Raw genomic sequence first — 16,829 nt, 5'->3', positions numbered from 1 at the left:
TCATTTTTAATGACCAAATATGATTGTTTTTAAAAACCATTCAAATTATGGTCATGGGTCTTAAGTGAATACTAAATATGTTTAAATTTTAGAGGGGGTCAAAGGCGGAGGGTCGAGACTTGCAGAGTTAGAGCGGTACCCACTTTCTCACCTTTAATGCAAATATAATGACTCACGTACCTATTTACTAAAAACGTAATTTTAAGGCTACTACTTCTAATAATAAATAATAATAATAATAATAATAATAACATATTATTTTCATAGGATGGGTACTTTTTAATTTGTAGTGCCTAAAAAAAATTTAGATAGGCAAATTTACAGTCACTTAGCCATTTACCGTTGCGCCTTGGAAAGAGAAGCATGAAAATATTAAATCGATAGTTGTGCATCAGTGTTGACGGTATGCTGACGAAAAAAGTCGTTTTATGTAGCTGATCAATAAACACTGAATTTTTGTTTTGTTTATCGTGTCACTCGGTTCGTTTGCGGTATACATTATACAGTGGTTTTCACGATTGACTTTTTTTTTATCTTCTAACAAGTTTTGTTTTCTATTGATTTTGTTAATTGTAAGTTTTCGACGGTCATTTCCATCTGCGTTCTTTAGAGTCTTTGGGTAAAAATATTACTGTTAATTACAATATTATTATATATTCCAGCAATAGTTTGTTACGTCGTCCGATCAGGTAGTTAAATATACGGTGTTTTCAGGTGCTTTCGGAAATGGCCAGCCCCTCGCCAAGTTCGATGGGACCTCCGGGGCCTAATCATCAACCGCCACCTCCGACACAACCACAACAACAACAACAACAACAACACCAACAACAGCCTCCACAAGTTCAACAGCAACAGCCACCTACCACTCCTCAGCCACTGCCGCCACAAAATTATTCGCCTGGCCAGTCGGGTGCGCCGGCATCTCCTAACATGCAGCAGGGGACTCAAACATTTCCACCTCCAGGCATTCAAGTAGATTCAAATTTCAATTACTCAGTTTATGTCCATATTGGAATAAAATAATTTGTTATATGTTTCCATTAAAATCAATTGCCTAGAAATATGTATGAAATATTTCAAAGGCATTTCATTGTTCATTGTTTTTTGTTGGACAATTGTTGAATACAAATTCAGTAGGTAGATAGATAGGTAGTTAGCTAGCCTTATTAAAGTCTTACCATTTCAGTATTAGATTAAATCTAGTTTTTTTCGAACCTAATTAATTCAAAATAATGGTTATTACCTACAACAACATGAGTATTTAAAAAAAAAAATTTGTTCAATTAAACTCCATAATAATCTCAATGGTAACACATAGGCATCAAAGTAAAAAAATAAATGAAACTTGAATCAATTTATGTTGATAACAAAATATGCTAATGAAATATTTTCTTACGCAGTCAAGCAACAGACAACTCTGCTCAGAATAATATAATAAAATTAAAAACTTGTACTTAATGTTAAGAGGATGTGATACCTGCATGTGTTGTCTCCGTCTTACAAGTGTGTACTATAGCAAATTTTACGCTCAGCAGAACACGTGTAGCTCCGTTAGTTTAAAAATTAGTGCGATTTGACCTCTTATAAAATCTAAAGGTAAGATTATTATCTAGTCAACCTCATAGGTTTTTTATTATATTTTAATTTCAATGCGAGTTATGAGTATTCTAAAATTGTAAATTTTTTATGCATCTTAAAATACTCATAACTCGCGTTAAAATTAAAATATAATAAAAAACCTATGAGGTTGACTAGATAATAATCTTACCTTTAGATTTTATAAGAGTTCAATTCGCACTAATTTTTAAACTAACGGAGCTACACTTGTTCTGCTGAGCGTAAAATTTGCTATGGTACACACTTGTAAGATGGAGACAACACATGCAGGTATCACGTCCTCTTAATAGTGTTTGTATGTAGTGATACGTATCAATTTTAGCAACTTGTATTACAAACTACAATTCAAAATATTTCATTTTATAGGTGGTTGGTAAGCAGTAGCATATCTATGATTTTTTTTCTAGGGGGAGATATGACTAAAACTATTTTGCAACTCTTTTTATTTTACCTTTCTGTAAAGTGCATTGTTTTATATGCCATTATTTTACTTAAAACTATACCAACATATTTTATAGACTTCCATATTGTTTAAGAAATAAGAAAAGCTTTGGAAGGTGATTACCCAGGTCACTCCCTGTAAATATTTCACTTGAAAGTACCTAAACTAAATCTAACTGTTAAAAAAAAAAGTCCATGTAATAATTTATTTGTTTAGGCTTTAAATTTGTATGTGCTAATATAATAAATAAATTATAAAAAATAAACTTAATTAGGTTCATTGTAGATTTAAAGAAGAACAAATTAGATGAAAACCATTCACGGATGGAGCAAATTGCTTTTTTTTCTAAATAGTATATTACCATATTTTAGATTTCTATGTATAACCTATTTTAGTATCTTATAATAATACTTACAATTAACTGTTCGGCGTCTAATCTAAAACACTGAACAAGTGATAATCCATTATAAACTATTAACAAGTTATAATCAGTGTACAAATCTAAAAGAATCTTTGAAAACTTGGATATCCTTTGGCGTTGATTAATTTTACAAATAAATAAATTAAATACCAAATCAATGCCTTTAGCTGATAGTTATATTATGATATTTCTACCAATATTATTGTAGATGCAATAGTGATTTCAACATTCCTTCAAAATTTACAGTAAGTTACTTAAAGTGTTTCTTATAAATATTTTCTATAGCAACTTTAAATTTTACACTATTTGAAATATAAGTTATATTTTGATCTTTACTCAATGTCTATAGTTATTTAGATAACCTTCAAGATAACAAGTTCAAATGTTACATCTCAAATAATAATGAATATTATATATTTTATTACCCCAAATCATTAAAATTTGATATTAAAAATGACATTACAATGTCTATAGTTATTTAGATTACCTTCAAGATAACAAGTTCAAATGTTACATCTCAAATAATAATGAATATTATGTATAGTATTACCCCAAATCATTAAAATTTGATATTAAAAATTGACATTTTTTAATTTTAAAAAATTTTCAGCTAGTTTTTTTGTAGAAGCAGCAATTACATCAGCATTCATAATGTCTTTGTATTGGCCTCCTAAAAAAATTATTGTAGATGTAGTTAATCATATTATATACTAAACTTAATATATTTTATTGTATTTTTACCTTCTGAATCAAGTACAATGCCTTTAGCTTCTTGGATAATCAGAATTCCTGCTGCTACATCCCAACATTTCAATCTTTTCATAAATCATATATCTACTGCTCCCATTGCCAAATAACATAAACTTATTGCTGCTGACCCTAAAGATCTTGATCTATTAAGTATAATGTGTTAAATGTTTATACACTTTCAATTGCAAAATCTTAATAATATTTGAGATTTAAAAAGAAATTAAATTCATTTGAATTATCTGAATACTAGTTAATCAAGTTGATACAAGTTGGACTATACTTTTCATTTAATAATCATAAATTATGTTATTAAAAACCATAACAAAAAACTTAAAATTTGTCAATATAAATTGTATAAAAATAGGTTAGTAACTTTTTTGTGTTGTGTCTAAATATGTGTTTACCCAGGGGTGGTTTAACTAGGATTCTCCATAAGTTAATTATATCGATGTTGAGGTTTAATTTCAGGCTCAATTATGAATTAAATTTTGGGTTTAATTACAATAGTTTCGGTTTCTTTATGACTATTCAAATTTGTATTTACAATAACTATCATAGACCATAGAAATAATTTTTAATTTTCTTAAAATTAAAAACACCCCTCTGGCTATGCCACCAAGTTACTTTTTAAAATACATTAATCTATAATTTAAAATTCATATTTACCCACGAAAATTCCTTATACTAGTTTTAAGATATATATCATGTCCAACCATGGCATTTTGAAGATCTGTAAATAAAATAAATAAACCGTGCTAGACTGGGTAAGAATAAGCAAATAAATTTTATAATAAGCCCAATTTTTTTCTAATTTACAAATTCCCACATGTTTTTTAGATGAATTAAAATATTTTGGTAGGTAGATAAAATAGTTTAAAATTACTTCGCCAATTTCATGCAGCGCACTTGTTTGATTAAGAATAACATGCACACTCTCATTTTTTACAAACTCATAACATTATAAATTAATGTTCAGCGGTTCATATTTGTTTTCATTATTTTAAATATTGGAATTGACATGGTATTTCATTTAAAGGTAATGGCACGATCTATTTCTCTCTGAGGTCTATATATATTATGATTTTAAAGCAAGTTATATCTATGTGAAATACGTATTACATTTAAAAAATGTTAGTAACTAATTTCTAATTATAATTTAAAAAGAAAACAGATCTTTATAACCTTTAAAATTGATAGTAAGATAATTCACTCTAATGTTAAAACTAACAAAACTAAATGTAAAATTCACTGTACATTGCTCTTGTAAAACAAAGATTACAAATGTGGGTGCAGTGTCCACTTGTTAATAATTACATCATTTGAATGTACATTATGCAATTTCAGTATTTCAAGTGCAAAAAAAGTATTTTAGGAAACACTTACTTCTATTATTCCACATTTTATAATATAAGCTTTTAATATATTTAAAGTTAAAATTTAAAATTGACCAAAATGTGGTCTGCTTTGTTTTAATTACCTTCAGTACTTGACACTTGTATTTTTTCATTATTCAAATATGCACCTTCTCCTTTTTGAGCAGTAAATAATTGATTTATTATCGGGTTATAGACTATTCCAATTTTTATATCATTTTCTATTACCAATGCTAATGAAATACAACAAAATGGAAAACCTTGTATAAAATTAGTTGTTCCATCAATCGGATCAAGTATCCATGTAGGCTCTTCTGTTAAAATATTATTTGCAGCACTTTCTTCTGCAATAAATCTATACACAATTGGTTTTTTTTTAAGTGTTTATAATAAATAATATTTTTAATGAACAAATGTTCAATACTTATGATTTGGGTATAATCGTAGTATGTTGTCGATTATTGTTTTTTCAATAAGTTTGTCGAATTGTGTTACAAAGTCTTGATCATTTTTTTTAGTTGATATTTCTTTTGGACTTTTAAAACCTTTTAACAACAACTAAAAAAAAAAATATGTTTAGTGATAAAATATAGACATTGTAAAAAAATCTGAATAAACTTACTTCACCTGCCTCCAAAACAATTTTTAGTGCATCACTATAATATTGATGTATGTCAACCATAGTTTTTAATTGTTACGATAAAATTAATAATTTATTTTATGTGCCACAAACAATTTGAAAAATAAAATGTATATTTTAACTTTCACTACCTAAGTGGTCCGTGTAATAAACTGTACTAATTTCTTATCTTTAAATTATATAACACTCTTTACAACTTGTGTAGTGTGACCAAAATGATAAATTAAAAATATTTATAAATAATGATATAAGTAGTGAGTGTGTACTGTGTAGTTAGTTATTTTATTATTATAAAATAAAAATTTTTATATTTGAACTTTGGATTCAACAACATGGGTCATAACTCATGATTTAAACTACATTTAACAATGTAGCTTACATTAGAATTTATATGATTTTTATTCTTTGTTTGCATTATATTTAGTGTGTTAAATATTATAATATTTTAATTTAACATTTTGTTAAACAAAATATCTATGCTTATATCTTATACATATTAAAAATAAAATAAATATGTCATTGTTTAAAATGTACCTAGTTGTTATCCAATGAAAAAATCAATGAACTCACTAATATAATATATTTTATATTACATTTTTGGTGGGAAAACTTTGTGTTGGTAACTCAAAAGTCAAAACATGCCATTGCCATTTTCTATATTTATTCAGCGGGTAGGTAATTTTAAGAACTAGAGATGATTTTACATTTCAGCCAACAAATTAATTGTATACTTTTAGAAAAGCAAATTGATCATAGGTACTTAAATCGTAAAATATGTTTTTCTCAGTTGGTTGCGGAGTTTTACCCTACATCATAGTATTATCAATTTTTTGATATAAATTGTAATTGTGAATAGGTAGTTTAATTAAAATACTTATACAAAATTTGGTTTTTATTTTCCAATATATAATTTGCTTATTGAGATCTTGAGATTCAATCTCAATCATTTTTTGAATGAGACGAGTAACTAGGTATCTATTATTATTTATAAATTGAATATTTTTGAGGTTTAGTTTATCTATCTATGTATTTAATAAGTATAAAAAATCAGTTAATATATTTTTTATGAAATAATTTGTTTATAGCCCAGTGGACCACCTCAAGAAAATTTAAATGCATTGCAAAGGGCAATAGATTCAATGGAAGAAAAAGGATTACAAGAAGACCCTAGGTACTCTCAATTATTGGCACTAAGAGCGAGACAAGGTAATATGGACCCTAATCAAAGACCTCCTTCTTCAATACAAGTAAGTTAATCAATATTAATTTTAATATTCTATAACTTTCTATTTTAAAATGTTAATTAATAATTCAACTAAAAATATAATTTACTTTAGGGAAATTATCCTCCCCAACATCCAGATAAACCACCTTCGCCTCAACAGAATTCCCCAAATCCTAACGGGCCAAATGGACCAGTAGCCCAAAATAATTTAACTCCTGCCCAAATGCAACAGCTGAGAGTTCAGATAATGGCATATAGACTATTGGCTCGACAACAACCTTTAACCCAACAATTAGCTATGGCTGTTCAAGGAAAAACTTCTCCTCAAGGATATCCACCAGTACCTTCAGCACACCATCGACAATTAGAACCGGGAGAAATTGTAGAAAACAGTATGCCAATGCCATCAGGAGGTCCTATGAGATTACCAATGCCAATGCAAAATTCTCCGAGACAGCCCAATCCTCCTGGTCCTATTCTACAATCTCCTGTCCGTATGCCTCAGCCTGGTTCAACCCCTCAAGCACCAATTCAACCTCCTCAAAGTGCTCAACACCCTCAAGGTCCACCACCAAACCAGCCTCCATCTGTATCAATGAATGGACCTCAACCACCTCCAAGTATGGCTCCAGGAATACCTCAAGCTCCACAGCAAATAAATGCCCCTCAACCTGTTGGTCAACCACCTATTGGAGGAGTTCCTCAGCCTATGATGGGTGGTCCACAACAAATGGCTGGTATACCACCACATATGCCCAACATGCCTACAACAAATGGACCATCACCACAATCACTACCTCAACAACAGCAACAGCAGCAGCAACCACAACCTCAACCACAACAACCGCAACAGCAGCAGCAACAACAACAACAACAACAACAGTCCTCTCAACAACAGCAACAAGCACAGGGTCCTCCTCCCCCAGTTAAACAAAATAGAACGACATCATGCCCTAAACCAGTTGGCTTGGATCCTTTAATAATATTACAAGAACGTGAAAACCGTTTGGCTGCACGTATTGCTCATCGTGTGCAACAATTGAGTAATTTGCCAACAACGATGAGTGATGATCTAAGAATCAAAGTAGAAATTGAACTTAGAGCTTTAAGAGTATTAAATTTCCAAAGACAACTTAGAGCTGAAGTAGTGGCTTGTACTCGTCGTGATACTACTTTAGAAACTGCTGTTAATGTAAAAGCATATAAACGAACAAAGAGACAAGGTCTAAGAGAAGCTAGAGCAACCGAGAAATTAGAAAAACAACAAAAGTTGGAAGCTGAAAGGAAAAAACGTCAAAAACATCAAGAATATCTTAGTACTATATTGCAACATTGTAAAGATCTAAAAGAGTATCATAGAAATAATATTGCAAAAATTGGACGTCTTAATAAAGCTGTTCTTAATTATCATGCCAATGCTGAGCGGGAACAAAAGAAAGAACAAGAAAGAATTGAGAAAGAGCGTATGAGAAGATTGATGGCTGAAGATGAAGAAGGCTATAGGTATAACTTAATTTATTTTTGTTTCATTCATAGTTGTAGATCTAAAAACATTTTTATTTTTATAGAAAATTAATTGATCAAAAGAAAGATAAACGTTTGGCTTTCCTTCTCTCACAAACTGATGAGTATATTGGAAATCTAACAGAGATGGTCAAAGAACATAAATTAGAGCAGAAGCGTAAGCAACAAGAAGAACAAAGAAAAAAGAAGAAGGTGAGTTTATATTTAATCCCATATTTTATACCTACATAAATCTCATAAAATCATTTTAATCAATACTTAATACTTATTTCAATATTAATAAATAGAGTGACGAGCCTGATGATCATGATGAAAGTTCACAGCAATCAGACATGCACGTTTCAGTTTATGAACCTTCTACAGGTAAAATATATTTTTATATTTTTTAATATTACCTTCGATGTTAAAACTTAAATTGTTATCACAGGAAGAATGTTTAAAGGAGAAGAAGCTCCACTTGCATCACAATTGAACAATTGGTTAGATGCTCATCCTGGTTGGGAAGTAATGGAGGAGTCTGAAGATGAGGATGATGATGAACAAGAAGATGACGAATCAAGCAATCAAAAAATCAAAAAGAATAGCTTTGAAAAGGAAATTGTTGAAGACAAAGAACCAATTAAAAAAACCAAAATGGAAGATGATGAATATAAAAATGCTTCTGAAGAACATACATATTACAGGTTTGTAACCTATGAAAGAAAAAAATTAATAAATAGGTATACTAATCACATTATTCATATATTTTTTCAGTATTGCTCATACTATTCATGAAAGTGTAACTGAACAAGCTTCCATTTTAGTTAATGGTAATCTGAAAGAATATCAAATAAAGGTAATGGCTTTAGTTATTAATTTAAAAGTAATTTTGTGTAAACTTTGACTTTGTTTAATTTTAGGGTCTTGAATGGTTAGTATCATTATTTAACAATAATTTAAATGGAATACTTGCTGATGAGATGGGTCTAGGAAAAACCATTCAAACAATTGGTCTTATTACTCATCTTATGGAAAGAAAGAAAGTAAATGGACCTTTTTTGATTATTGTTCCATTGTCGTAAGTATTAATAACTTTGATTTACTATAAGTTAAGGCTAAATGAATAAATAATTTGTATTATGCAAATAGTATTTGTGAGTTAGTTACGTTTAGTAAAATATATATGTCTAGAATAACAGAATTAAAATAATTACCTTTTTTTGGAGTATTTAATGATTTAAATAATGTATTTAGGAGGTTAAATTTATAAATGTTATTAAGTAACATACTATTTAATATTTATCCATATTATTTTATGACGTAGTATTTTGAATTTGTTATTCATATTTTCATTTAATTATAGTCTAGAATATTAGAGTATGCAGATATTTTCAATATTTTATATAATATGAAGTTTGTACTTTAGGTGTTTCAAATATTTTAGTATAAATTATTTAAAGTAAAACGTGTCATTGATATTTGTTTATTATCCCTGAATAGAATGCAATATGTACATAAAAATAATTCATTTTTTTACTGAAACATTTGAATAGTTTATTTTCCCAATGTTTCAACATTTTGATATTTTTATCAATATGCATAAGTACCTTAAGATTTGGGCTAAACAAAATAATTTCTTTTCAAATTTTAGTACAATGTCAAATTGGGTATTGGAATTTGAAAAATGGTCTCCATCAGTTTTTGTTGTGGCTTATAAAGGCTCTCCAATTATGCGTCGAACATTACAAAACCAAATGCGATCTAATAAATTCAATGTTTTATTAACTACATATGAATATGTTATAAAAGATAAATCAGTTCTTGCTAAAGTAAGTAGTATTTATTTTATAATGTTTTTATTTTAAATTTTAAATACTATATTTTCAATGGTATATTCATTTTAATCATTTATATTTTTAGCTTCATTGGAAATACATGATTATAGACGAAGGTCATCGTATGAAAAATCATCACTGTAAATTGACACAAGTCTTAAACACTCATTATAATGCTCCACACCGATTACTGTTAACTGGTACACCGCTGCAAAATAAACTCCCAGAACTTTGGGCTCTTCTTAATTTTTTGTTGCCATCTATATTTAAATCCTGTTCGACATTTGAACAATGGTTCAATGCGCCTTTTGCAACTACTGGAGAAAAGGTATTTATTTTTTATAAGCTAAATAATTTAATATGTGTAAAACTTTTTGTTGTTATTTTGTATATGTTTAGGTTGAATTAAATGAAGAAGAAACTATTTTGATTATCCGCCGTCTTCATAAAGTATTACGTCCATTCTTGTTAAGGCGCCTGAAAAAAGAAGTTGAGTCCCAATTACCCGATAAAGTAGAATACATTGTCAAATGTGATATGTCTGGTTTGCAACGAGTTTTATACAAACATATGCAGAGTAAAGGTGTCTTACTAACTGATGGTGCTGAAAAGGGCAAACAAGGTAAAGGTGGTGCCAAAGCTCTCATGAATACCATTGTTCAATTGCGTAAGCTGTGCAATCATCCATTTATGTTCCAAAGTATTGAAGAAAAATATTGTGAACATATTGGAACTGCTGGAAATGTCGTTCAGGGGTAATTTTAATAATGAATCAGAATATTTATATTTGTCTTTTGCTAATTTTCTAAAATATTTTTTTTATTTACTCATAGACCAGATTTGTACAGAGTGTCAGGAAAATTTGAGTTACTGGATCGAATTTTACCAAAACTGAAAGCTACCAATCATAGGGTATTGTTGTTCTGTCAAATGACCCAACTTATGACCATTATGGAAGATTATTTAGGGTGGCGAGGTTTTGCATACTTGCGTTTGGATGGTACTACTAAAGCTGAAGATAGAGGAGATCTTTTAAAGAAGTTCAATAGTGCTGGCAGTGAATATTTCCTATTTTTATTAAGTACAAGAGCAGGGGGTCTTGGATTAAATTTACAAGCAGCCGATACTGTTATTATATTTGATTCTGATTGGAACCCACATCAAGTAATAATTATTTAATAAACCACTTGTAACTATGTCTTGTAACTTCTTAATAATTTTTTAACTCTTAATGTTTTCTATTCATAGGATTTGCAAGCTCAAGATCGTGCTCATCGTATTGGTCAACAAAATGAAGTACGGGTTCTTCGTTTAATGACTGTAAATTCAGTTGAAGAGCGTATATTAGCTGCTGCCAGGTACAAGTTAAATATGGATGAAAAAGTTATCCAGGCTGGTATGTTTGATCAAAAATCAACTGGATCAGAGCGTCAACAATTCTTACAATCTATTCTTCATCAAGATGATGGAGATGATGAAGTAAATGTCTTTAATAGCTCAAGTTTGCCCAAATGAAATATGTAATATAATTTGTATATTTTTAGGAAGAAAATGAAGTGCCTGATGATGAAGTTGTGAACCAGATGATAGCTCGATCGGTAGATGAATTTGAATCATTCCAAAAAATGGATCTTGAGCGTAGAAGAGAAGATGCCAAATTTGGTCCAAATAGAAAGTCGAGGTTAATTGAGATATCGGAATTGCCAGAATGGCTTGTTAAGGATGAAGACGAGGTACTATTTTTGTTAATTTTAAAATCATTTAAATAATGATTTATATGTAAAATTAATTTTTAAGGTGGAAAGATGGACATATGAAGAAGATTCTGAAGAAATTATGGGACGTGGTTCTCGGGCTCGTAAAGAAGTAGACTACACTGATAGTTTGACTGAAAAAGAATGGTTGAAGGCAATAGATGAAAACGTCGATGACTTTGAAGATGACGAAGAAGAAGAAATTAAATCAAACCGTAAAGGAAACCGTGGTAAGAAAAGGGGCAAAAGAAGTGCAGATGATGATGATGATCCACCAATTCGACGACGTAAAACAATTGGACCTGAAGAATTAAAGCTTCGAAAAAAAATGAAAACTATTATGAACATTGTAGTAAAATATACAGATGCCGATTCCAGAATACTGAGTGAGCCATTTATGAAATTACCATCTAGACACAAACTACCTGACTATTATGAAGTAATAAAAAAACCCATGGATATTAAAAAAATAGTGGCGAAAATTGATGATGGAAAGGTATGTATCCTTATTTGGATAAACATTTTTAAATAATGTTGCAGTTAAGAGTGTCATGGTTATAAACTACCTATACTATATGCGGTTTTATTTATTTAATTGTAGTATGCAGATTTAAATGAACTTGAAGCTGACTTTGTACAGTTATGCAAGAATGCACAGATATATAATGAGGAAGCTTCACTTATTCATGAAGATTCAATAGTTTTACAATCAGTTTTTACGAATTCTCGTCAACGATTAGAATCAACTGATATTCCAGAATCAGGGCCAGAAGAAGGAACAAAAAGTACAACTTCAAATCCTAATAGTAAAATTGAACAATTTTAATGTTTTATTATTTTATATCATTATTTGTTATTATGAGTGATGTCATAACATAGCAAATATGTGTGTATCGGAATCTTACTATAGTTTATTTAGTTAATACTTAAAGTAGATTTGTGTAAAAGAATATAAAATGTGCTTAAGTCTCTTTTTCATATGTTTATATTAAGACTGTTTATAAATATTATAAAATTTCATTTTTTTGAATTCACATTTCTAGCTCATCTTTAAAATAAATAATATATGAAAAAAACTTTGTTTAGGCACTTTTTATATTTTCTTCTGCAAATTCCTTAATATTTTGATTTGCTCTTACATTAACTAAAAACAAACTGTAGTAAGAACCTGAAATTGTGTGTTTGTTGTGTTATGTGTGTGTGTGTGTGTGTGTGTGTGTGTGTGTGTGTGTGTGTGTGTGTAACAGCACATGCGAGTGTTAATAAGATGTCCTCTTGAAGATGTCACTGCACCATTTGTTTTTTTTCTCTGTCTCTGCAACTTAATGTTTAGCAGAAACAACCCTATGCCTTTCCTATTAATATTAGAGTAAATTTATCTAATATCAAACTTTAAGTTAACATTATGACATGTGTTGCTACTTTGTCTTTTTTATGATATTTTAATTTTTATGCAATTCATAGGTATTTTTAATTTGTCATAACTTATCCTCTTATAACTGAAATAAAAATTAATATATATTAAAAAACATTAAATAGCTTATGTATCAACACAGGTAATGTTCTTAACTTAAAGTTTGATAATAGGTGAATTCATTCTAATACTAAATGTGACAACATAGGGTTGGTTCTACTGAATGTAAATTTGGTATGGTGCATGTGGGTTAGAGAGAAAAAACAAAAATTGTGTTGACATAATCTTAGTTATCATAATTTATATTTTTATGCTATAATTTTTTTTTACCATAACTAGTTAACAATAATATTCTTTTTAGATACTACAATTATTTAGTAATACAAATTATTTATTAATGTTTAAGGCGAAGACGAGGTTTCAGATGCTGATACCACTTCATCGTCGGTTAAATTGAAACTGAAAATGAAACCTCGTGGTAAAGGGTCTGAAGTTAGGACATCTAACCGACGAAAAAAAAAGAAGCATGTAAGTGACGATGAAGATGATGAAGATTCTAATTCATAAACATCTAGTTTAGATTTAGTGTGTGAATCTTTAAACATTAGTGTCTAAATTTAAGAAATATTTTGTGACAATTATTTTAGAAATATTTTTTTTTCCAAAATCTTTAAAACTAGTTTAGCTTTTTAAAAATGAGATTGGTTTATAACTAAATATACATATAATATATATTAGTGGATTTATTTGGGTCATGAACAAACTATTTGTAAATAATCAATACCTTGTTTTTTTTTATAAGATGCTTCATGTTTGCTAATATATTGTAGCCCTTTTTACGGCAGCCTAAAATTGGTTTCTATCTGAGTACAGCGAGGATTAATTTAAATTTATAATTGACTTCAGTAGTGTATTGTCGGTCATTTTAAGATTAAATTAAATCCTTACTTTTATAGTATTTCTTTTGTTCTATAATAAATGGTTTTAAAATACTAGGTTATTCTCCATAGTTTGTATGAGTAACACTATTCTAAGTTCTATTTTGTTATTAATTTTTAATATTTATGTACAACCTAAACAAACTTATATACACACTTAAATCATATTCTTGAAAACATTTATTTATTATTAATTTTATTGCAATGATGTAGTGAAAATCAAATTATATACTAATACTAATTTATATTTTAGTTGTGAAAATATTTTTAAAATATCATTTGTGTCAAATACCATCATTAGTTTTTTTTATATATAGTATTTTCATTGATTATAATTTATAAATAATATTTAAATTCAATGGTATTTTTCATAACTAATGAACTTAACGGCGCAGTAAAATAAATGTGCTATAATATTTTCATGAAATGCAGAAAAATATAATGTTAGTAAAAGCATAAAAAAAAAAATATAAAAATGTTATGGTAAGTAACCTATTAGACTAAACCAATTACATTATTCTATTTATTCATAAACCTAGTTTCTTATAATATAAAATTGAATTTTCACTTAAAGTTTACTGTGAGCCACGAGAACGCATACGGGGGTCGGCCAAAACTCGTCTATTCTCGCGTATCCCCATCACTTTACTTTACCAAATGCTGCGCTACCCGCCGGTGTGCTTCGTTTTTCGTTGGCAGGTGTGTTTACTGTGAATACAGTACATTTTTTTAAGACGTTTGTTGTTACCTATTCTCTTTTGAATTTGAGTATAACATAATATCCTATTTTATTTTATAATTATAATATTTATACGTAAGTATGCGATACGGTTCGTGTTGTATCGTATTACTTGAGCCGGTGTATGCACAGACTAGTTGCCCTGTGGTGGGGAAAAATTTAGCTCGAGACGTCGGAGAGCACTCGCCAGTCATTCAAATGCGCTATCCGTATGCGTCTCTCGTGGCTCACAGTTTACCTACATGGTGGGTCAAACATTTTTGCCAGTGAGACAAGAAAATGTGAGTTTCACATATTCATCTAAGAACCCTGGAGGGATTTTCAATGGTGGGGGGGGCTTACATATAAAAAATTATATACGTATATATATTATACATTGATAAATCAAAATAATATGTTGTTTAACTAATATTTATTTTCATTATAAAACAATGTCTATTTTCCTGGGTTTTTGTCCCAACTCATCAATGACTTCTTCAGGAGTTAAATTTATATCACAGTATACCGGCAACATGGTCAATCCATTTAATCTGTCCTGTGTAAATAATTATTTTTCAGTTTAAAATATAATGTTATAATATAATGGAGTATAATTTGGAATATCCCATATCTAATAATAATTATTATTAAATAATAACTTCGGTGACGACGGTCTTCTCGCCGTACATTTTTAATCGAAACTCGATTGTGACGGTAACACTGAAATTCCTTTAATTTAATTTTGTATTTATTTTTATTAGTACTATTAATTTTTTTTTTTAATTGTCATCATTTTTATTATACATTTTTACGTAATTACGTAAACTGAAAAAATACTAGGGGGGGGGGGGGGTGAACCCCCCCCCCCCCCCGTGTGTACACCACTGAATTTTCATGGCAAATATATTCTTCTGGCCGACCCCGAGTATTCCGTTACCAGTAAAAAAATGGCTACTCTTATATGGTTCAAGTATTATTAAATGTATTATTTAATATTCATTGTTACGTTGTGCAAAAACTTGAAAATATGAAAATGTTTGAACTACTACCTAATGATACATTTTTTTTAGTATGGGTAACCAATTTTAGCAGAAATAAATAAATATTATGCAGTTATGATCTTAATCCGGGTAGCTAAAATATATAACGATCAAATATTATAATTCATAAGTACCCGTAAAATTATATTCAATCATAATCATAGCAATTTAATGTAACGTGTAGGTGGCAACAATTAAAAAAAAAAAATATTGATATCTTTTGTGAATCTCACAAAATTCTTCTGTGATTGTGATTCATGAAAACCTATTCAAAATGTGAATTTGTCATCGATTTCATTTTTAATAAACTATACAGGGTAAAATTGACATCGTGCGCCTCCACCAGGCACCAGTCCAACCTTACAGCGGCGGAGACGTTCGAAATTTATTTCCTTGAATAAAGATATAATATAGTATATCTTTAATCGTGGTTATATCTGAATATCTGATCCACCATCGACGTTAAGATCAGCAGCTCTGTCGATTTTTCTAAACTGCCATTTGTGTTTATTGAATCGACGCGCTATTGTTCTTTTTACTATTTTTATTAATCTTGTCATAAGGGGGGGGGGAGGGAGGGACGTGGCCAATTTTAACATAATTGTTTTAAATCAATTTGATTTAACACTCACTATTGAATCATAAGAAGTATAATTTATATCATAAATATTTTAAAAAAGGATATGGGGGTTCCTTCATCCTTCATCGGACCACTACTGCTATCAATGTCCCTTATTGTTCAGGATTGTCCGATATCCATATAAATTATAAATTAATATTTATTCCATAATAATGTAAATTATATTTCTTATACCTAATCAAATAGTGCGTGTTAAATCAGATTGATGATTGAATATTCATCCGGGCTACATGAATTATGTAACGAATCACTAGTGCGCTATTGATGGTGCCTATCTTTATTGACTAAAATGCACTTAAGCACCTCACGAACATTTTTCTATTTTTTTTTTTTTGAAATATACTTATATTAACTATTTAAGAAGAATTCACTACTTCCTGCAGAAATAATATTTTATACTTAGACAAAAAAGTGGCCCTCATTTCAAACAAAATATTCGATATTCGTGTCAATATATTATATAATACTTATGTAAACGTTTATTTTCCACAGTGAATTATTTCAAATAAGAAAAAAACA

General features: G+C 29.2%; 2 protein-coding genes across 3 annotated transcripts; one reads left to right on the top strand and one right to left on the bottom strand.

Moving 5' to 3' along the window:
- Positions 1–483: 483 nt before the first annotated feature.
- LOC111031238 (ATP-dependent helicase brm) lies at positions 484–14,157 on the top strand. Of its 2 annotated transcripts, XM_022311109.1 has the most exons (18): positions 484–619; positions 715–972; positions 6,329–6,490; positions 6,581–7,971; positions 8,037–8,184; positions 8,280–8,355; positions 8,420–8,675; positions 8,746–8,827; positions 8,892–9,049; positions 9,623–9,800; positions 9,892–10,134; positions 10,206–10,561; positions 10,640–10,970; positions 11,055–11,285; positions 11,351–11,539; positions 11,604–12,056; positions 12,162–12,366; positions 13,381–14,157. In XM_022311109.1, exons 2-18 carry the CDS (start codon positions 727–729, stop codon positions 13,539–13,541), a joined length of 4,866 nt encoding a protein of 1,621 aa, XP_022166801.1. In that variant the 5' UTR covers positions 484–619; positions 715–726; the 3' UTR covers positions 13,542–14,157. The 2 variants fall into 2 exon arrangements, with proteins under 2 accessions (XP_022166801.1, XP_022166802.1); XM_022311110.1 differs by lacking the exon at positions 484–619 and having other exon boundaries at positions 727–972; positions 12,162–12,345; positions 13,381–13,541.
- LOC111031239 (inositol monophosphatase 1-like) lies at positions 2,639–5,449 on the bottom strand. The gene is given in 6 exon segments (XM_022311111.1): positions 2,639–3,150; positions 3,222–3,373; positions 3,897–3,960; positions 4,708–4,958; positions 5,028–5,161; positions 5,226–5,449. Coding segments are annotated over 6 exon segments (759 nt in total). The 5' UTR covers positions 5,286–5,449; the 3' UTR covers positions 2,639–3,052.
- Positions 14,158–16,829: the final 2,672 nt, after the last annotated feature.

The sequence above is a fragment of the Myzus persicae genome, unplaced genomic scaffold (assembly GCF_001856785.1).
Source record: "Myzus persicae strain clone G006 unplaced genomic scaffold, MPER_G0061.0, whole genome shotgun sequence".
NCBI lineage: Eukaryota > Metazoa > Arthropoda > Insecta > Hemiptera > Aphididae > Myzus > Myzus persicae.
Note: the sequence above shows the minus strand (reverse complement) of the source record. Positions and strands in the feature narration are given on the sequence as shown.